This window comes from Ursus arctos, unplaced genomic scaffold, assembly GCF_023065955.2.
Source record: "Ursus arctos isolate Adak ecotype North America unplaced genomic scaffold, UrsArc2.0 scaffold_1, whole genome shotgun sequence".
Lineage (NCBI taxonomy): Eukaryota > Metazoa > Chordata > Mammalia > Carnivora > Ursidae > Ursus > Ursus arctos.
The window spans coordinates 104,534,488-104,557,473 of record NW_026622763.1 but is presented as its reverse complement, the minus strand read 5'-3'; the positions used below and the strand labels follow the sequence as shown (position 1 = coordinate 104,557,473).

Here is a 22,986-nt window from a genome sequence, read left to right as displayed (position 1 = left end):
GGAGGCTCCAGTGCCAGGAAGAACAGCAAAGGTATTATGAGTCCTGAAAAAAGGTACCTGTTATCGTGGCCTGGCCCAGCCTGCTCAGCTGTTCGTCACCCAGTGACACCCGCGTAACACGTGGACTCGACAGTCCTGGGATGCCCTTTGGGAAACTTGCTTAGGTGAGCAGATGCTCCCAGAAGTCTCTCCTTGACCTTCCACCACTCTGAGGGCAACACATGCCAACGGAAACTCATGTTCAAATCCTACCTGGGACTATCCCCTAACCCTCCAGCTCCAGACGTGTATCAGCTAAGGCACACACTCCACTGAGCCTCCCCAGGTCCTTCCAGAACAAACATGACTCTTGAAGTCACACAATGCCTAAGCCCCAGCAATACCATTTCTAAGACATGTGACATTGAGTAAGTGGCTTACTTTCTCCGAGCACTCGTTCTGTTTGTAAAGCGGGAATTACACACTCATCCACATACGGTGGTGGGAAGAATTGAGATTTTTTCCCGCTCAATAAATATTTACTAAGCGCCTCCTGTTCTGGAGGCTTGGGAGACACCGGTTGCCAAAAAGAGTAAAAACTAGAAACCATTCGTAACCATGTGATGTTGATGCCCCGACAGGCCAACCCATGGGCGGGGAAGCCCCAGGGCCTGGCGTGCGGAACACCATCCGTTGGCTCTCATTTCATCATTCTCCAAGTGTTTCCACCTTCGGAAAATCTTGTGCCCAAGAAGGTACCCGAGTTACACCCATTACTTCCTAGAAACCCAAGAACAAACCAGAAAACACTTGTCCCCCAAAAGGCAAAATTCAGGGTGGTTATCTGCAATGACCTTTCTTTGGGACACTTGTCATCATCCTGCCAAAATGGCCCACACCCAGTCATCGGGACCCACAGTGGCCCAGGCAAGCGTCAGCCCGGGGAGGCCTCCTGCCCCCAGCAGGAATCTCACAGAGCCTACCTGTTTCAAACCTCCAGCATTTTCAACTCCTGAAGCTTCTCCTTATGGCCTCTCCTCCCATACACACTAGCAATTCCCCAGCTGTCCCTCTGCCTCCTGGTCAGGGACACGGCCACCGCAGAAGACCGCCCTACCGTTCCAAGGCTTGTGCTTCTCAAGGATTCGGACAGATCTTTTAGTACAGGCAAATGATTTTTAAGGGAAATCCTCCATGACAAACCTTGGAAGGGTAATTCAACACCTCTGACAGTGATGGACTTATTCTCAAAGCTGGCAGCTGGTGTGACCCCACCATTTACAGCTCACAGAGAGCAGAGAGGGGGGTCACAACTCTGGATATGCCGTTCTCACCCTTCCTTTGGGGGGGCAGTGGCAAAGCATCATGGCAGACTAGAGAACTTTTAAAAGTCATTGATAAGGCTCATTAATGTATCAAAATGTCACCTACTCAGTGTGAACCATTAAAAATTATTAGTACAAGTATTAGTAGAAATAGTCATTAAAGTGCAGAAATATCATGAGAAATATCATGGAGAAATAGTCATCACCTTGGAGCTTCACTGCCAGCCCTCGCTGCCAGCTCCCAATCTCTCAGGCCTGCACAGCAGGAGATGCAGCCTATGGTCTACACCCGGGGCGCTCAGGTCAGAGACCCGGTAAACCTAGGGCTCTTGGGTCAGGGTCCTGGTAAACAAGCAAGGCGAGCTTCCGTGGAATACCAACTTGGCTCAAATATTTGGAGACAGTCAGCAATTTAACTAATAACAGAAAACATATTCCAGCATTAGACACACTTATGAAGCAGAAAATAAAAGTCAGAGATAAACAAAATAAAATGTTTAGAGCTGTGTCCTTCCGACCTCTCAAGGGATGCATTTCCTCTCCTCTGCGGTTTGGGGAGAAGCACAGCTCAAGACTACACAACTGCCTGGGGTTGTGAAAGCCCCCGATGGCCCGCTTTAGGGTCAGTGATGGGACTGGATGCTGAATCCTCTAACAAGGGAACCCACAACCATCTACACCACCTGACAACTGAAAGCAGGTTGATCTAACTCCATCAAGGCTGGTGGCATTGGGGGAAGAGGGTTATAAAACCACTGTTTCTGGGGTTGTTAAGCTAAATTTGGGTCATTTTGAAATAATCGGCAGAGGAAAGTGACACAGGTGCCTTCACGAAGTAACTTTTGAGAGAGCTGTTCTATGAGAAAACCTTTAAAATAAGGTAGAGGGGAGTGAAGCAATGGTTATGGAATTAGAAATAAATAAAATCGCAGTGTATGATGATGAGGCTGGAAGTGCACCTGTTACCCTGGTCAGGTACCACGTCGACCCAAGCAGCATCTCCCGCAGGACTGAGCTGTGTCTTATGTGCCCCAAATAAACCATGAGAATGAGGAAAATGCCAGCCACCCCATTTCTGGGCAGCGAGAAGGAACGTGTCTAGAGCACGGAGCACACAGAGTATTCCTCTTCTGTCCACTGAAGCCAACAACTAGCCAGGCAGCTCTTTCCTCAAAGGGCATGCTCGACAGTAGCCCGACTTAGCATGTATCTTCTGGTCCCGGGTGAGGCTAAATTTGGGATGGCTTTCACATTTCAGGATAAACATGACTTTTTGCTGCCACAACTTTGTACTTTTTAATAGAGACAAGGCTAAATGCAAACATTTTCTGCTTTTCCTAACTGAATATAAATCATTACTATACATTTTTAAGAACAGACACTGAAATGAACATCGACTGCCTTGAATTTAACAAAAGCGTAATAATATTTATACAGGTAGGGGATGGGGGGGGAGGGCAACAGAAAATGTAACAGACTGGCCTAAAACTGAGGTCATGATATTTTCCAAAAAGTCTTCGATGTTCCCTTTTGGGCCACAGGCACAGCCAAAAGATGAGAAATGTGTTCTTCACCATGAAGATGGGGCCAGCATGCTGGCAGCTGTCCAAAGGGGGGTCAGTTTCTTCTTTCAAAAACCCAAAAGGACCACAGTTTCTGCCTCCTGCACAGAAGCAGCAGAAATATGTGCGTGGATCCCAATGTCATTTCCCGTCCGTCAGCCAGCAGGAGGGGAGGGTCCGCCCCCACGCAGGGAGTGGGCCCCAGAGGCTCCCCCTGCCAGCCTGGGGTTCACAGTGCTCCTGTCTGACCCACACTTAATCTCGACAGGAGAAACAGGTCTCATTCTCTTCCAATATCATTTCTAGGAGCAATCTGCACTTTTCCACAAATGGTCTTTTGTATGGTTATTCTTGCTGAATTGCAAACAATAAGACTTTCATAAATCAAGCCTGCCAAATCTCCACCACTGTTGATAATAAAATGAGGGCTTCCATTAGGGGAAAAATCAGAGAAACCTCCTCAGACACAAGACATAAAAACACACTTCCTTTCTGCTGAAATTATCCAGGGCCACGAATGCACGCACTGGTTACCTTGATGAGCACACATAAAACAACAATATGCTGGGTGTAGTTAAGGCAGATATTTTTTGGTTCTGCAAATATGAATGTCAGCAGTCTGATGTAAGGACGGATCTAATCTAAGTGTGAAAAATATTTTTATTGCTCTGGGAACAGTCACTGTTAACTGAATGCAACAACAAAAACTGGGGGAAAAAAGAGCATGCAGACCCAAGGGAATTACCAAATCAATTAACAAGTAATTCAGGAACTAATTTCTATATTGCCTCTTAGCACAAAATTGTATCTTTAATTTCTCCTGCAATAAGCATCTCTATGATGGTCCTAACACACACTGCCGCTGTAAATGAGTTTACAAGGATCTCTTTTTGATTGGCTATACAACATTATTTCTTCACAGTTCAATGCTACTGTAGCCAAGTGCTTTGAAATATTTAATTATACTGGTAGCTACCAGTTACCAATTTGCAAGACCCACAGTGAGTACAGTACATTTTAAAGAACTAGTAATCAACTAATTAAAACCACAGTGAATCCCAGATACTCCAATTACCAACAGCCGCTGTGGAATACACTCAGAGGGCTTCTGAAACCGGGGAAGGCGCTCTGATGGGAGGCCTGGCTGTGCCGTGGAGCACGGGTGCCGCCAACCGAAGACCGCTAGGCACGGGTGTCGCTTAGAGCAGCGTCTGGGTGCTGCCCTGTGCCTGAATTTTTACTATAACCGCGGAAGTCATGCTGGAGGCTCGGCGGTAGACGAGGCCATTAAATGCCAAGACTGTGTGTTTTGAAAAGAGGCAGACGTGGGTTTGAATCCTGTCTTTGCCTCTTCCCGGCTTTATGAAATCATGCACCTCATGATTTCTCATCTGTAAAATGTAAAAGAGAGCACCACAGAGTCTCGGGGGGTTGCTGGGGCCTCGGTGAGGCCGCTGGATAAGGAAATGCCCCCAAGAAGGGATTCATCCACCCTTAGGAACCAGATCTTTCCAAATGCAGTAATTTTTATTTATTCTCTTCCTCATTTTTACAATAGCTGGATCAAACAGTATGGAGTGTAAGGGTCCCACTCAGAAAAAAAAATGGCCAGTCACATTACAATCAAGATAGGTGCACACATTATTTATTTCTATATATTTTTTAAGCCCAAGGGAGAAGAAAATGCCCAGGATGTCGGTGTTAATAGTGGAAGGAGCACTGGAATGAGCATCAGAGAAGATGGGACCTGGATCCCGCCCCATAAGGTGTAACCCTGGGAAAGTGACATCACCTTCCCAGGATTCAGTTTCCCCACGTGCAAAACGTGGACCTCCTGCAGCTTTAGAAACAGCACGTTTGCTATGCCAGGGCCGCTGCAGTCCCGTCTGAGCACCAGCAGAACATGTAGTGGTGTGGGCAAAAATGGGACGCTTGGCGGGAAAACAAAACAAACCCTCTTAGGGTTAATACATGTAATTTGTATATATTAATACATCACATACACACACACTTGTATAAATACATACATACACATGTACCCATGTATACTCTCCATTCTCTGAGATAAATTACCTTAGAAAAATAGGTGAAATCTCAAGTAGAACTTCAGTTCTCATGACAAAACAAAACAAAAAAACACCAGAAAACAAATCTGAGACCAAACCCAACAGACCTTGGTTTTCAAGAGAACTGTTGTGATGCTTCCTTCCTGCTTTACACCAACCTGACACAGCACCCGGGCCACGGCGGTGCTCTGAGCATTCAGTGCTCTTAGGGTCACCCAAGAAGCTACCATGTGCCCACCCTTCAAGACCTACAGCCTCAGGTTCCCCTCAGTTTGCAAACTGCCTCTCCATTCTCACCAGGTCCACTCACACTCCCAATGCTCCAGCTCCTCCTCACCCCTCCCCACCCCACCTCAGGGCTCCTCCCCACCCCCTCAAGCTCCTCTTCACCTCCTCCACCCCCCATCCCCTCAGGCTCCTCCAGCTCTTCAAAGGCCCAAGAAGTTTCAAAATTATCCTCCCTTGCCCAAGATAGGAGGGAGGAGAGAAGCACTTACTTGACCGTTCTTAGATGGTAAATCAATGGAAGATTAAAAAAAGAAAGACAATTGCTGGAGGGAGGGGGGCAGGGGGATGCGGTGACGGGGTGATGGACACTAAGTTGGGCACGTGATGGAATGAGCGCTGGGTGTTACATGCAGCTGATGAATCACGGAATTCTACCTTTGAAACTAGTAATACACTATATGTTAACTAAATTCAATTTAAATAAAAATTTAAAAAAAGAACTGAAGAAAGAAAAAAGAACATTGGGACGATCTTAGTGGTCCTTTCAGGCTGTGAAATATTTTTGCATTGTATTTACTACTAAAAGGCCAGTAAGTATTTTAAAGTACTAGTGTCCATATATACAATGGAATATTACTCAGCTATCAAAAAGAACGATTTCTCAACATTTGCTGCAACATGGACGACACTGCAGGAGATAATGCTAAGTGAAATAAGTCAAGCAGAGAAAGACAATTATCATATGGTTTCTCTCATCTATGGAACACAAGAACTAGGAAGATCGGTAGGGGAAGAAAGGGATAAAGAAAGGGGGGGTAATCAGAAGGGGGAATGAAGCATGAGAGACTATGGACTCTGAGAAACAAACTGAGGGCTTCAGTGGGGGTGGGGGAATGGGATAGACCAGTGATGGGTAGTAAGGAGGGCACGTATTGCACGGTGCACTGGGTGTTATACGCAATTAATCAATCATGGATCTTTACATCAAAAACCAGGGATATACTGTATGGTGACTAACATAATATAATAAAAAAATATTATTAATAAAAAAAAGTACCAGTGTACTTATAACTTCTGCTCTTGAAATTTCCTTGATTAGAAGAGGCATTTCGTGGTATTTAGACTTCTAACTCACTCGGTATAGAGGAAAATTTAGCTTTGCTCTATACACACACACACACGCAGCACCCAGGGCATTTTATTCAAGACAATGCACATTTATCAGAAGAAAATTGTCTTCATTTTTTAAAACCTACTTATTGAATACAACTTATATCATTAAAAATATTTTTACAGACTATCAGCACGGTCTCTAAGTATTTCCCCAAGATATTCATCAATTCATTGTCATCAAAGGGAAAAATAATCACTTCTGATAGAGAAACCCGGCAGACCCCACTTGAACCAAATGGCCATGGTTAATGCTACCAACAGTAAAATACATCCGCGGCTACCATGTGCCCCCTGCTGAGGGCACCAAGAAGGACAGAACACCGCTGTGGTCCTCCAGCCCCAAATGCATCCCCTCAACCGGGTCACGAGCAGCAGGCAGTGCACATTGAGGGGCATCCTGCAGTCTTCCTGCAGCATTCCTCAAACAGCATCAAGGTCACGGAATTTAAGACAGAGTGCAGAGCAGTCTCAGGGTGGAGGTGACCAAAGGGATGAAGCGACCCCATGCACGCGGGGACCCTGGGCTGCACCCAGAGATGGAAGCGGAATGAGGTTTGAGGCTGGGCGCCGCCGTGGGCGTCCTGGCTGCCACGGCTGTGCTGTGCTCGTGGGAACGGCTGGCGTCGGGGGGAGCTGGGCGCAGGGCATGTGGAACCCTGCACTGGCTCTGCAGCGTTTGCAAAACTATTTCACAAGAGAGAGTTTAAAATATTAAAGCTGTCCTTTAATCCCCAGCTCATGTCTCGTGTTCCTATTCATCCAACTTTAAACCAAATACACAATTATTTTCATGTTCTGATTATTATACAGTTTTATGGCTTTACTTACTGTTTTATAAACACTTGTCACACCTCTCCACAATCCCCAAAGTGAAAGTTCTAGCGGCTGCCAATCGTAGCACTACTTAGTGACCTTCGCTAATCTAATTCCTCACTTGTTGGACCACCAGTAGTTCCCAGGATTTGGATATTATAAATAATTCTGCTATGAACATTTTTGTACACTTAAGATTTTTTCCCCCTTTCTCTTGGTGAATTATTCCTTGGGGATAAATTTCTAGCAGAGAGATTAATGGGAAAAAGTGAATAAAATTTTTTATACCCTCCAAGAAGACCAGGCCAACTTTTAGTGACATAGCAATCCATTTCTAGAACTTTATTTTTAAACTAACTTTTGCTAAAAGGAATTTGTCATGCTTTGTTAGTTATAAACCTAAGTATAAAATGATTTCTCATTGTTTTAAGTTTCCGATACTTTAGATATCCACAAAGAAAGACCAAATATCCATCCATGTTTATTTGCTTCCTGTGGTTTTTCATTTCCAAATCATCTCTTGCAAGTTACTTATAGCCCCAGTAGTATGTCTGTACAGCAGATATATTTATATATTTCCATAAAAGTTAATGTATATTAAGAATAATGTGAATTATTTTTCTACAGAATAACTTCATGTGGATAAACATATTCTTGTTTTTAGCACTAATTACAATCACGAAGGCTCTGGTTAATGCGGAATGAAGAATGGGGTAAAAATCTGGCAATTACAGACACAGTCCAGTTACTAAAATTTGCAAGTTTGACATAAAACAATTCTTATAAACAAAATTACATAATGAAGATATTTACTTAGATGGAATTTCTTCTGTATGAATATTGAAAATGAGCAGAGAAGTTTTATAAGAAACTGGTTTTCACAAATGATTTTGGTCACTGACAATGGTTTGATTCTTGGGTGGTTAAAAAATGTACCTTTTGTGTTTTACCTAAATATAGTTTCAATGCACATGAAACAGTTAAGTGTAAAGAACACTGAATTAAAATTTATTCCATTTTTTAAAATATAACAACGCTGGGTGCAGCTTCTCCAATGGAACATACTCTTTACAACAAACATGAAATTATACACTAGTGAGCTCCTGTGACCATGCTTGCCTCCCTACTCGACACAGCAGGGGAGGCGCTCTGCCAGTGAGCACCCCTCTGGAAGCGTGGGAGCACACCGGGTGGGGGGAAGGGGGAGCGGACGCATGACGAATGCACACACCGATGAGCATCAGACAAGATGGCAGCAGGATCCCAAGACCTGATGGAGTGTCTTGGGAGGGAGGAGGGGGAAAGACGCCACAATCCTTGAAGGCTTAAGTTTTTCTGGAACAGTAGGCATTTGACTTGGGTCCCAAAGACAGGAAGACAGTGACAAGCACAGACTAAAGGGACCAGTACCAGCCAAAGCTAGGAGCCACGTATGCCCCACGTGCCTAGATCAGGTCAAACTCTCTCATGAGCCAGCCCTGACCAACTGGTCAACCTCCGGGCCATGAGACATGCTGCCACGTGGGTATCACGGTCAGTCCGGGTGCCAGACAGCACACGCTTTTGAGGATGGCCCCACATGACACATGGAACCCCATGAGGAGTGGATACCATTTACCTGATTTTTGATCTGGTTTAGAAAAGACGGCTCTTGTAAGCACGGATTAAATTGGGGGGTGGGGGGTGGGGCACGGAAGACCCTTCTAGAAACATACTCTACAACACTCTTCGATTTGAATCCCAGCTCTGACACTGGTTAGTGCGGGAACCTCATCTGCTGTAGGACTTAACCCCACTGAGCCTTGGACTTCCCGTCTCCTGTTGGCAAAAGCTGTGCCCTAGCCTGACAGAGAATTAAATAAGGGCATACGACTGAAGCATCTAACAGTCACCGACGCACAACAGGCACCAAGGAAGGGGGGCCAGCGCTGCTATGATAACCTAACAATTATCGTCTGTCTGGTTCATCGTGTGGACGTCTGAAGCAGGTGGAAATGTGAGCACTGAAGCACAGCGGTGTGTAGGTCTCCCTGAATTGGGGGAAGACAAGGTTTGGGAAGGCCCTGAGGTGTTAGTAGTACATTTTTAAAAAAAATGTATCCTTTTTGGGACGCCTGGGTGGCGCAGTCATTAAGCGTCTGCCTTTGGCTCAGGGCGTGATCCCAGCGTTCTGGGATCGAGCCCCACATCAGGCTCCTCTGCTGGGAGCCTGCTTCTTCCTCTCCCACTCCCCCTGCTTGTGTTCCCTCTCTCGCTGGCTGTCTCTGTCAAATAAATAAAATCTTTAAAAAAAAAATGTATCCTTTTTTTGCCAATCTACAAACATACTTATGATATTAGGTACTTTATAAAAGCATCTAACTACAAATATATTTCCCATGCCTAAGCCCTTCCCATGCCCATTTTATACTATTCCACCAAATGGCTACATATTTAATTACAGTGTCAGCTTTCATACCAAGGGTTTGAAGATCTGGCCATTGGTAAGTCAGTTGGACCTAAGTCCCCTTGTGAGATGCAAGAAAGGAAAGGGTGTTTTTGCTACTCAAAACTCTGATAAAACCATCACTGCCTGGGGACGGCTGGGCGGCTCAGTCGGCTAAGCGTCTGCCTTCGGCTCAGGTCATGATCCCAGGGTCCTGGGATGGAGTTCTGCATCGGGCCTCCGGCTCAGTGGGGAGTCTGATTCTCCCTCTACCCCTCCCCCTGCTCGTGTTCTCTCCTTCAAATAAATAAAATCTTAAAAAAAAAAAAAAAAAAACAAAAAACACCAAAGCATCACGGTCGGATGTCTTTCCTGAGACAGGGGGTGGGAAGACTTACAAGGTCACCTTCTCTAGGACTTCGGACTGTGGGCAGGGAGCATGCGCAGGGGCCAGGAGCCCCCGGGGAGTGCCTGGGGCACCAGCTGATACAGCCGGAGGCCCACCAATGGTTTTTGGGGAAGTGTTCAGTCCAGCAGCCAAACGGCCCACGGAGTTTCACTGCTGCTGTTTTTATACAGAACACGGATTTCTGATGGCCAGTGTGATTCTTCCTGCCAGGAGGGGAGGCGCTCACTTGTTTTCCGCACTTTCTACTCACAAAGGACAAAAGCCAGCTTGTGAGAAGTCCTAGTCCACGTTCTGCATTCTTACATGTGGAGAACGAGAGTCCTCCAGTGGGAGCTGCTCAACGAAGCCAAGCTGAAATGAGATTGTGATGCTATGATTTTCTCCGGCGTCTCGGCAGACGTCGGTCTGCAGGGTGTACGCGCAAACCTGTGGCCCATGGTTGAGGGTTTACAGCCCCTCACCACCTTCGCGGTGAGGTCACCGTGCTCCCGCCACACCTTTCCTTCAATAATGACATGTTCTCTGAGCGCTTTCTCTTGTACCTGCGATAAACTAACAAAACACACAGCACTGTGACAGGTTAGGTAACTTGTGGACATGATGGATTTTTTTGGTTTTTTTGGAAGGGAAGCCGTGTGTAAGATGAACTCCAGGACGGCAGGCACTTGCTGAATAAACATGCTTTTCCTGGCCATCCCTGGCTCCAGGCCTGAATGTGCCCACGGTCCCTAGGAGCCACCCTGCACAGGGAAGGCCCCAACGAAATCACGGATTATTGCAGCTTTTCTTTTTAAAACCAACCAGAAGGGTCTCCACTGCCTGAATTTCTAAAAGGTACTGCACACGCTTCATGAAAGGGTGTGTTCCCACAAGGTTTATTTCAGATTCTTGCTTTACTGCCACTTCGGAGGATGCATGCTACAACCCTCCAATCAGAATATTCTGACTACTGTATGTTTATCATTCTGTACATGGAGCCTCATAGAGTAGGTTCTTTCGATTCTCAAACGTATGGACAGGAACACAGCGGCCTTCCCTTGTAATATTAGGAAGGCCTAAGGCCGAAGACTATTATAGGAGAGATGACTGCAAGTGTTCCTTGCGGTCACACACACCCGAGCTCCTACCCCGGCTCTGTTATTAATCAGCCCCACGTTATGGGCTGAATTAGGCGCCCCCCAAGTCCAGACGCTGGAGCTCTAACTCCCAGTGTGACCGTACTTGGAGACAGGGTCCTTAGAGAGGTAATTAAGGTTAACTGAGGTCATTAAGGGCGGGGCCCTCCTCCAGGCCGACTGGTGGCCTGGAGGAGAGGAACAGACACCAGGACTCGATGGACAGAGGAGAGGCCATGTGAAGACAGAGCGGAATGGAGCCACACACAAGCCCGGGAGAGTCCTCACCGGAAACCGATGCTGCTAGCGCCCTGACCCTGGACTTGCAGTCTCTAGAAATCAGTGTGGCTGAAGCCCCTCGTCTGGGTTCTTTGTCAGGGCGGTCCTCGCAGACGGACACACCATGTGACGCTGGGCAAGTTACTTTTTCTTCGAACCTTCCTTCCTCATCTGTCAAATGGAGACGGTCTCTGGCACTCAGAAATACTAAGTGCTGGCGACTGCTAATACCCTGACGGATTACATTTACCCATCATCATAAACCCTAGGGGATAAAGTAGCCGGAGGGAAGAAACCCTCTGACGAGGGAGAACAGTGGCCAAGGGTTGCTCTACAAAGGAAAGGCTGCTCTGGTCCTCGGCGACACTGCCCTGCAGGTGCTGTCCCCGGGATGGGGGGCGTGGGGGGGGGCCTGGAGCCCTGAGCTTTATACTGTCCTCAGTCTCACACCCCCACGTTGCCATGTTGTGGAGACATGGCATGGCGCCCCTGGCAGACACGGGGAAACCAACACTCCTTCCAACATCCCCTCAAGGCCAGCCAGAGCCTCTGGCCACGGGACACCCCAGGCTTTCCAGGTTGCCTTCGTCACAGCCTCTCCCAGCACCCCTCCTTCCCGCCACTTCGCTCATTCTGTGCCCCTCCTGCCTCTGACAACGGCCTCTGCCTGCCCCCCACCTCCATGTCACCCTCCCTCCTTAGCCCCACACCTTTCCAGCTCAGGAGAATCCATCTTTCCTCAGCTCCTGGGGCTCCCAGGGTCCCTGCCACACAGCTCCATTCCAACGCTCATCTGCCAGTCCTGGGGTGGGGTCTTCACTGTGTGTGAGCCCAGGCTGGCTGGTAGACTCCTGCGCTTCCCTGAGCCCCTAGCAGGGTACCAGAACACGTCTACATGGGATGAGCACGCGACTGTTCCAAGCTGACTGTGTCTGATGAGAAATAACTCCTGGAACAAATACCTTATTGATTCATCCGGACAAAAATAAACTCCAGTGATTCATGCCAGCGCTGGCTTTGGGGAACTTTCCTCTATTTGTGTGTGAGCTTGCGTTGCTGAGCTCGTGGGGAATTGGGCTTCACCATCACTGTTGAACTTTTAAAGAAAATAAACAACATTTTGCTGAATGAATCACTTAGTCAGATATTATCCCAGCTCCTGGATTACGGATCCACAGAGGACACATTGAGCCTTACTGGGAAGAACATTATGTCTGCGTGGCAGTTCATGGCATACAAAGCACTTGCAAGCACTCCGCTCTGTGTCCCCCTCCTACAGCCTGCGGGATTAAGGGGAGTTGCGTTTTAAATTGCTTTGCAGATTTATATTTAAATGACGGATTCTGTGTTTTGGTTAATGTAGTTTCTTCAGGCATTCTGTTTGGACCGCCCTGTCACCCACCCACGCTGCCAAAGGGGTCCGGGGTGGTGGGGGGTGTGTCCTCTTTAGTCCAAGACAGACGATTGTCAATTCCTACCCAGGCATCCAGAGAGTCTGAACTGTTTTTCCAATGACAGTCTGATATTTGAGGAGTCAAATTAAAAGCATGTGATGCACCCACCTGACCCATTAAATTAATAATCGTAATTGGCTGAGTCTGTCGTGAGCCAGGCCAGATGCAATACTCTCAGGGAGTTGTTCACCCAAGTGAGGTAAATTAGCTTTCAGGGCACTGGGGTCCACGCCAGTAAATTATCTGCTTCTGGGGAACTAAATGGGCCCCCGATGCCCGGGCAGAGCTGATTTGCCACATGGGTGAACAGCGTATTCTCAGGGCGCCTTTCGCTCACCTTGGCTCCTCTGTGGTCAGGCCTGACAGACAGGAGCCGTGATGCCGACACCTTGTAGACACTGCGCTCAGAGGGCAGGACGGACCCCAGGAGGGAGCTCCTGCTGTGCTCCTGGGGGGGAGAACAGGGCGCCCTCCCCTCTTCCAAACCCCCCAGAACTTTCAGCCCGCTCCTCAATTTTATCTCCTCTGCAAAAGCACTGGCTGGCACTTGACCGTGACCAGTGTCAAACTATGAGAGGTTAAAGTGAGCGTCATTAGGCAGTTTTTATTCTGCCAGCACCACACAAGCCACCCCCCCACCGCCCCCCGGGGCTGATCCCAGGTACCAGACAACATGGGTCAGTGGCCTGCGGTAGGCTGGCCAAGGGGATTAACTCCAGAGGTGCCTTTCACTTACTTGACAATTGCTTCTTTCTACTCGGCTGAGAATCAAAATCAAGCACTGCTTCTGCCCAGTGGCAGAGTGCTACCAGAAAGTTCCATGCAGGTGGGCCTGGCTGAGGGCTTTGGGGAGGGTTTTCTGGTAACTTCAGGTGGCTGTTGAAAAGTGTCCACCCTCCTCCAGAGGGGACCATGACATCCAGGTTCAAGGTCAAAGTGAAGACTTAAAGACAGGTGTTCGGAGGACATTTCATGCCTTTGATGCATCCCTGGGGCATCCTTCCCAAACCTAAGTGTGCTGACCTCGGCCTGCAGCGCCCCCTCGCAAGCCCGAGACCGGGAGAGTGCCCAGCTGGATACGCAGCGCGAGCACCGACGCCCCGGTGGCTCCCGAGGGACCGCCACAGTGGCCACCAAGCAGAGGCTGCCCCCACACGCCTCTCTGCCTGCCTCTCTTCAAAGTCCACAGAGACTAGTTTCTCTCAGATATCACCCAGTTGATGAAACAGATTAAAAAAAAAAAAAAAAAAACTTCTGAAAGCAGGAAGCAGATGTTTTGCCCATCAATCTCTCAAAGTTCACAGTGAGGCCTGCTGGCACTTGGAGCTGTAAACACAAACCAGCAGGTGAGGGACCCCTAGTGATGACTGAGACAGGCCTGAGGGGTCTGCACCGATGGGCAGGGGTCTCTGCCGCAGCCTGACTCAGAGGGCGCCTGTCCACTTCCAGAACCTCTCGTTTCTGACCAACCCTGGGATGCCTGCCCCCCTTAGGGCCCACAGCCCATGTGCGAAGGGGGTCATGCTGGGTAAACACTGTTGGCCTGTGTCAAGGGGGAAGACCAGACTCCCACAAGGAAGCATAATGAGGCAAAGACAGTATTTCTTACTCTTTTTCATTCTTCAAAGTCTTCCAGGAGACAACACACTCTCTCCAAGTATTTAGTGAGAAGCTGGTGTGTTTGTCTCACCAAGTGAAATATGTATTCTCAGTTGTGTAAGCATGACAAGACAAGTGGACCAAGAGTCTAAAAGATTCAAATACACCCCAGTGTATGTTAGGAAGCGGGAGGCGAGGTGAGGCCGTCACGTCTGTTTCCGCGGAGCGAGTGCGGCGGGGGCAGGAGGAGGCCGGGCTCTGGCCGGGAGTCCGCCGAGAAGGGGAGAGGCCAGGGCTGAGGCTGCGGATCTGTACTATAATATAGAGATTAAAAAATGCCAAAGGGAAAGAAAGAAAGGAGAGCACACAGCTGCCGTCCCCCAAACAGACCTCCCATCTGCCACCCACGATTTGCATGTCACCTTCTCCGGGCTCATTTGTACTTCATTAACTGCCATTGACTTAACAAGATTTATGCAAATGACACCATAGGAGCTCCCTAACTCCCACTGCAATCAAGTGATTATGTATGTACAACTCTCCACAGCAATGAAAAATTAATACGTGACAAGCCCACTCGCCGCTGAGCTGGGCCTCTGGCTTTTTTTATTTTTCTTGCTTTGCTTTTTAATTTTTATTCGAACAGACCTTATCTTATTAGTTTAAAAAAAAAAAAAAGAAGGAAAAATAGAACTCATTGAACCAATTCTCCTCCAAGGCCCCAGAAAGGACAAAAAAGGAGAGGTGGGCCCCGATCCTCAAAAACGAAGTTATTTTGCAGAAAAGCAGTCATATTCTTGATGAGGAATCTTTAACGGGGGCAAAGGGGGAGAGGTGGAATTCCCGCCTTGCACGCTCCAGCCAGGTCCCACACTGGGGGAAGAGGCCTCCGTTCTCAAAATGAACGAGCTGCGGAACGTGAGCAAAGCGTGGTTAAAATAATCTGCTGGAACACATTCAAGCTGGACAAACATGAGTCTGGGGGCAGAGCGTGTTGCCGGCCGCCTTGTTTGTGTCCTAAACCAGCTGCTACAAGATTCCTGTGAGGAGGGGGAAGAAAGAGTCTGTGATGATCAAAAACACTGGCCGGTCCCAGACCCATCACCATCACCAGCCCCTGGGGGGTCGCTGAGGATCCAGGACAGTTTCTCTGCCGAGGGGCAACGGACCCATGAGCCGGGATATGGGGCTCCCATGCGCAGAACAAGTCCTGAACGTGGCTGTGCGGGAAGGCCAAGGGCCCATGCTGGGGAGAAGGACATGGTAGCAAAGGAAACCAAGGTGGGGCAAAGCGAGCCCTCCCAGGCCTGGAGCACATGAGCGGGACGCCATGGTCCCCCGAGAAATATGTCGTGGCTGGCCATCTTGGAAGTTTCTTCTCTACATAGGCGTAATGTATCTGTCTGAGGTCAGGGCTCACTTGTTTAATTTAAAACACGTAACTCCGCTTTCTAAGCTTTCTGAAGGCTTTTCCCAACTGGCTATGGAGAGAGCACAGGTGCTGGGGCGAGGGGCTAGGGTCCAGACCCTGGCCCCATCGCTTCCCTAAGTGGCCTGGTCTGGAGTGCTCTCCCTGTCCATTTAAAGCAAGGACACCACAGCTACCTCACCTGTGGCAGTGTGGAGGGTTCATGGGGTCGCTATATGAAAAGCACTTAACCAATATTAAGCACTCATCTAACTGTTCGTTTCCTCGACAACAGGTCTGGCCAGTGTCTAGAAAGAACATGCCGGCCACTGGCTCCTTCCTCTGCACTCCTGCTTCTCATTTCCGCTGGTTGAAGTCACCACTCGGGGAGGGTTAGGAATTCAGACGGTCTCTAACGATCTCGATCCTTTACAAACCGGGCACACATGGGCATGTGAGATAAATCTGTAGGACCATCTATAAACCCACATCAATCCCTGCGACCCACAGAAAGGCTCCAACAAAGGTGCCCCGAGCATGACTAATTGGAAAACCCAGTTTTGCTGGAACTTAAAAAAAATCTCTCTGGAATCTCCACATCCCGGTGTTTCAAGGGACTCTGATTATCATCCAGGGCCCATTTCACAGATGAGGAATCTGAGGCCTGGAAGGTTCTTCCACAGGAGACTCTGATCTGACAGGTGTGCACTTCTAGAAGGGAATCTGCCCGTGGCTGCACGTGGGGGAAGCCACGAAGGACAAGGATCTGAGCGTGCTCCTGAACCACGACTCCTTGGGAAATCAGACCATGATTTAGATTTCAACAAGATTATTCTGAACATTCACAATTGAAAGGCTTCCAAAGACTGGATAATACTCATTTTACGCTTGATGGTCAACTCCAGTCGGCGCACATATTGAAAACCTAGCCTGTACAGCGGCCCCCTCTGCAGATGAGCAGGGTATGAACTGAGGGAAGGCTCCAATTACGCCAGGGGCCTGCCCCGCCCGCGTGGAGGGCGGCACCCCCACCTAACAATAGGTGTGAATCAAGGAAACGGTATCTAGAATTAAGTTTTAATATTCCCAACAGGAAATGTCCCAGGACCCATGTTTTAAATGAGAGAAAAGGAGTTAAATGATTTTCATAATTCCAGCTGAAACAGAATCAATAGAAAAATCACACGTTAAAATCAGCTCCTGTAGACAGCTTGGTGTACAAGTAAAGGCACACAAAGAGAAGAATAAGCAATGATGTGTGTGGACCTCGACAGTAAGAAAACCATTTTAGAGTGAGGACATCACCCCCCAGCCAAGCGGAGGGAGAAGGTTTTTTCTCCATGGCGCCCGGAGCCAGTCCGCACATTTGTGGTCCAGGATCTGAATGTTTCCGGAGTCCCCGCTCAGGCCCTGACCAAGCTGTTCCCATCCGTCCACGCTGAAACCACCCGGCCCCAGCCATCGCTGCGTTCCTGCTTGGTTCAGGTGGCTGAGGCCGTATTTGTACACTGACTCCAGCCCTGGAAGGGCGGCCGGTGCCAACCGGAGTCCCGGAAAGGTCCAGAAAACTGTCTGGGTGCCCACGAAAGAAGCCGGCAAATGGGAATCACCCAGAGGGACAAAATGGTCACAGCCATGTTCTTAACAGGCAGAGCTATTATCCTGCCCGCAGATTTTTTTTTCCCTCTCTCAAGCAGAATGCACTCTAAATCAATTGGACTTCTTCCACAAAGTAAAAGATGCTATTTCCAGGAGCCACAGTGCTGGGTCGAAGTCTTTATTTTTATTTTCCTTGGAACTATAATAGCAAAATATGTCACGTGAATTCCCATTTTACTTGAGACATAAAGTAATTTGGTACCCGGTTTCTGGGCTAATGAAAACCTATTCCAGGCTAGCGACATAGGCCAAAACAAATGCTTGAATTCAAGTCCTGTTGTGTAATGAGGAAGTTTAATTAAGGCCCCACATTACAGCTGTAAATGTTCCTTTATATAATAAGGTCTAAATGAAACTGAACGTAATCAAAGTTACAATTCCTTCATTAGCAAATTACAAACAAGAGCGCGCAGCTGACACACCGGCTATGATTATCACAACTAATTGCCTCGTTGTTACAAACCAGCCTGAAACAGTGTTCAGATGTCCGTCTGCGAGAGCAAATTAGGGCCACATCGGGCTATTCCTGTGATCACAAGGGGCTCTTGTACGGCGATCTGATTTACCCCTGTCGACTGGCGGCCAGTGGCCCAATCAAAGCCGAGCTACAAAGGCAGCCTTTGAAGCCAGCTCAGCCTCGAAACACACTCCATATGCAGCGGGCAGACTGCACTTCATTAGATCTGTTGTCACATTTTTCCCTCTTCTTATTCTAATGATCCTATTTTAATACACACAGGAACCTCTTCTAATTGATGTCAAGTGAGTGACTTCTACATTCATCAACAGAGCACATCAAACAAACCTTGGCGCACGAGCCGGCATCACAGCAAGGAGACCCGAGGTGCATCTCCAGCTCCGGGAAGGGAGAAAAGGGGGAAGCTGCGTACCTGTTTAATTGGGATGGCTCGACCGCTCCCGATGCTGTCCGCGCGGCTCTCCAGGCCTTTCTTCTCTTTGTCTGGGTCACTCCCTTTCCGAGACTGCAAAGCAAAAATAAAGTTAGCATTTGGGTAAGGGCTGCTGTGGCTCACGGATCTGCAGGCCTGCCCTTCTCCGGACAGTTACCGCGAATCCCTGTCCAGAACCCACGGACGACGCAGGCGCGGGCACACACATCCAAGAAGCAAGCTGTCGAGTACTTCGTTCCCACCGACCCATCGTTTTACGGAGAATTTTCTAAACTTGTCCCCCTACTTTTCCTCCACAAAATAACCTTTTAATTCCTTCTTACAGAGCTCAAAATTCAATCACTAGAAACCGATGGACCGTATAGGGAAGTAACGCCCAACAGGAAAGCGCAGTCTCAGCTGCAGCTAACCCAGCCGAGGAGAACGGGTCTCCTCGCGGCTGGCTGGGGAAACCTTCCACACAAACGTGTATGTGGAGTTAACGTCTGAAGGATTTTTACATTCTACGAACGGCGGCGTGGAGCAATTTAACGGTGCACCCTTCATTCGTATCAAGGTGCCGTGAACTTTTTTTTCTTCATTGCTTCTGGACGGTTAGAAAGCAGCACATTCAAAGTCAAACTAGCGTTACTACACCACAAAAAATAACAAAGGGGGGAAAAAAGTTGAAAATCTCTTTTTCGACAACACATCAGTACTTGGGGAAAAATGAGCAGCTCCGTCTGCCAGTTCGCAGAACAGTCTTCTTGGCGGCGTTGTTGACATTGTGTGACCCGCCCGGGAGCGGGCAGGTGGCCACGTGCCGCCCAGGGAAGCCACGACCCCGAGTGCACGGCGACTTCGGGAAGCGGAAGGAGCACCACAGCTCAGTCTCCATCTCCGGATGGCATGAGGAAGTGTGAGCACAATGATTTTCTGACAGATTTATTTTATTATGAGAGAAAGATCTGAAACTCGTCCTCCTTAATAACTGTGCTGACAAGTGACAACTTCACTCCATTACTTTTCAATGGGAACATTACTCACGCAATATTGAAAATGGAGAAATATTTTCATGTGCTTTTCAAATCTGAGATGATATATGAAATGAACAGACTTCGTGGTGTCCAGTGCTGCAGCGAGGAGCTAATGGAATCCAGTTTCAAAGGGTGTGAGACAGAGCAGTTGATTTTTTTTTTTTTAAATATTAAAAGGGGCAGTGTCACGGGGTGTAAGAAAGTCCCCACGATGTGAACTCTGACGTGGCACTTCAGGGAGCACGTGTGCTCATTAGGAAACAGCCCACTTTGATGCGTGTGAGAGCCAACATTTACTGAACACCTACTACGTGCAAGGCACTGTCCGTTTTTGTTCTTTAGGGTAGTAGAAAAGCCTGGAACGAGGTAATGGGAAATGAAAAAGCCACAAACAGAAAGTTGCAGAAAAATGTAAGACAGAGTTTGTCCGTTTGGGCTGGGAGAAAATGGGAAATGATTCCTTGTCATGAATTTTAGCTACAGGGTAGGGGCTCCCTTTTCTCTTTAATTAATTCTTTAATTAATAATGTTCAGTTAGAGCTACGAAATACCCCCCTCAAATCTCCTTTTGCCTTATCTTAATGCACGGGCAAGTTGGAACTTCAGGTTTCTATTTGTAAAAGAAGATTCAAGCTCCCAATGATAATACAAAAAAACTGTTTTGTTTTGTTTTTTAAATCAACAGAGGTCATTAATGGGACTCTGGAAATATGATGAATTCCAAATTTCCAAATTTTGAAAATCCACGTTCATTATTCTCTGTTAACCAGAATAATTAACAAAACAAACATAAAAAAAATTAACCTCAGGGCAGCACATCTGCCCCCCCCAATCTCTCTAGTTCTCCGAGCAGGACTCCCAGATTCCAGGGAAGCAGGCTGCCGGAGGACCAAACTGTCTGATCACACGCACTGACGTGAATGACCCTGAAAGTTAGGAAGACTTCACCACTAAAATGGCACAGAAATTCCCTGACGACTATAAGGTTCTGGCGGGGAAAGCCAGGACACGGACGTTTCAGGGCGGGTGCCGTGCTGAGGGGCTGGCAGAAGGGTCTGCCGCACCCCCGCCCCAGGCTGCGGTGCCTGCCAGTGCAACGGACACCCAACTGCACGGAGACAAACCCTACACCGTGGCGCACGTAAATCTGCAGTGAGACCTCCCGAGTCTTCCGCTAGCCCGGAGACCACATTGCCCACAGCACAGCCTTCTGCTCGTGCTGAAACCGCTCCGTGAAATCCTCCGGTACAAAGCGGCTCTGGGCACCAGCTGCGTGTGTCACGAGTGACGGTGCACGGGGACCAGCCAGACGCCCGCAACTGGAAACTAACAAGAGTTGACCGCGCTCAGCGCGGGGGTCAGCGGCGAGCCCGGGGAGAGACCGCGACCCTCGCCAGCCCCGAATATGGAAGAAAGAAAGGTTAAAGATAGTCTCGTTATCACCTCCTTCTTTGCACAAATGTTTACCTTTCCCCACGTGATGCAAGAAGCCACGGAGGGACACGCCATCAACTACCTGGGTACGGGGACAGGAAGCAACGCTGCCAGGAGCCCGCACTATCACACAGAAGCCTGCTTTCCCCCTTCACCCCACAGCGAGCCTTCGACTAGGACACAGCGTGACAGGACCCACGCTCTCCTCCACCACAGACAGAACACAAATGGCGCTGTTCATACCATCAACTTTGCTGTCTTACTTTTACAGCGGGTTTCTGGGGATCTTTTCACACTGTGCTTACCAGGTATGCTTGGCTGTTTAATGGTATCGGTGGGCGTGACCGGGAGCTTTTAAAAGGATCATGTAAATGACAGTGTTATTTTAAATTCTGAAAAGCAGCAAGGCAGTGCCCAGGGATGGGCTTGTACTAGAGTAAGTTTAAGATATGCATATGGATGATAAACACCAAATTCAAGGTGATGCTGACCCTCAGGCAGGGAGCCGGCCGGGCTAGGGGCGGGGGGGGGGGGGGGGGGGGGGGGGGGAGGGTGCATATATTTAGGAGGCACACCTGGAAGCCTTCAACTTTTACCCAAGATGTGTGATTTCTGAAAGTAGCAGCAGCCGCGGCAAAATGAGTGCATTTGATGAGTCCCATGTAAGTATGTGCCTGTGTTTTTTATTCCTGTCTCTGCATGAAAATGTTTTGTAATAAAACATTTTAACCACGTGTACATTAGGGCAACTACACTAAATTAACTGCTCTAAGAGCCTACATTACAAAACCAAAAATTGAATGGACATAGCCTTTTAATATTTCTTTCTCAAAACAGTGATTTTTTCCAAAGAAATCAGCAAAACAAGATATAATTTAGCTTTTGATTAATTCCTACTGCAAATATAACATAATTTGCTACTACGGGAGCAATTTGAAGTTTATTCTAATTTGTGAAAAGTGCATGTGATTTTTGTGTAAAAATGTGCATATATGCAAATAAACATCTGGGACTGCAAAACGTGAGCCCAGAGTGGTACGTTACAGGTCTAGTTTATAAAATTTATAAGCGCAGTATTTGAAAAATGATGTGTGTACTACTTAATTAACTCTGGCCTCTTTATGACGGTCTAATAAATAAGGTGGGGAGTGCTCCTTCCTCTGGGTGTTAGTCCCAGTCTGCACGGATTTTTACTAAGATTATTCGGCCTAGGGCATATCTGTCCTCCTACCAGACGTTTTTTAATAAATACACATTTCCCCAATTTAAGCCAATAATTACCAACAACTGCCAGGGATGAAGAGTCTATGAATTTTACATATTTAAGAATAGGTGCAAACTTGTAATAATGAAAATTTAGTTTCTTAATTGCTACAATTTCAAAACTAATTTGCCTCTTCTCATTCCTTGGATGACACTGACATCTAGTGGAGTTCCTATTTCTAAGATCTTGAACTTAAAAATGCCCACGCATCACCATCAACCTCACCGTCACAGTTTTGTTTAACGTCAATCCTAGTAATGACCCACATTTGGGTCCCGCCCCGGGATTTTAGCCTTTTTCCTTAAATGCCATGATGCAAACCCACTGTAGTGTTTGCTTCTTTCATAACCCCAAATTTGTATTCCCTTTAAGAACAGCTGCATGGCTGGACTCAATTTCTGAGACGGTTTACTCTCAACACTGAAAGAGAGTAAGCAGTGACAACGCACAGGTTTACAGGCAGGCTCTGGCATCATCACACACGTTAATTACGATATAATTAATGGGGATTTTCAATAACCATAAGGATGGGTTTTTATTGGCTCTGTACATCTCCCGCCCGGCCTGGGCAGCTGGGGGTCCTGGCCTCTTTTTGGATGCCTGGGCGCTGCACGCGCACTCAAACTCGGCCTGGAGAAGCAGGGCGGGGGGGGGGGGGGGGCACTTAAGCTTCACTTTGTTCTCCTCTTGCCCCTCCTTCTCCAAAAATACTTTGTCTGGGATGCGGGTTGACTTTGGTAAGAACTACTCCTGACAGACAGGAAAACCCATCTCTGAAGACAGCAGTGGGGAAGAAGGTATTCATTAACGGAGTTATTATTTTTGATTCCTCTTTGCCTTAAAGTTTCTCCTTTGTATGCAACCTGG

At 47.8% G+C, this 22,986-nt stretch overlaps 1 protein-coding gene across 9 annotated transcripts in view; it reads right to left on the bottom strand.

Moving 5' to 3' along the window:
- AGAP1 (ArfGAP with GTPase domain, ankyrin repeat and PH domain 1) overlaps positions 1-22,986 on the bottom strand; it is a 523,916-nt gene that overhangs the window by 244,044 nt on the left and 256,886 nt on the right. For all 9 annotated transcript variants that reach the window (XM_026491633.4, XM_026491634.4, XM_057305806.1 and 6 more), the window contains one exon: positions 18,385-18,477. In XM_026491633.4, coding sequence (XP_026347418.1) covers positions 18,385-18,477 — 93 coding nt within the window. The remainder of the gene's footprint in view (positions 1-18,384; positions 18,478-22,986) is intronic.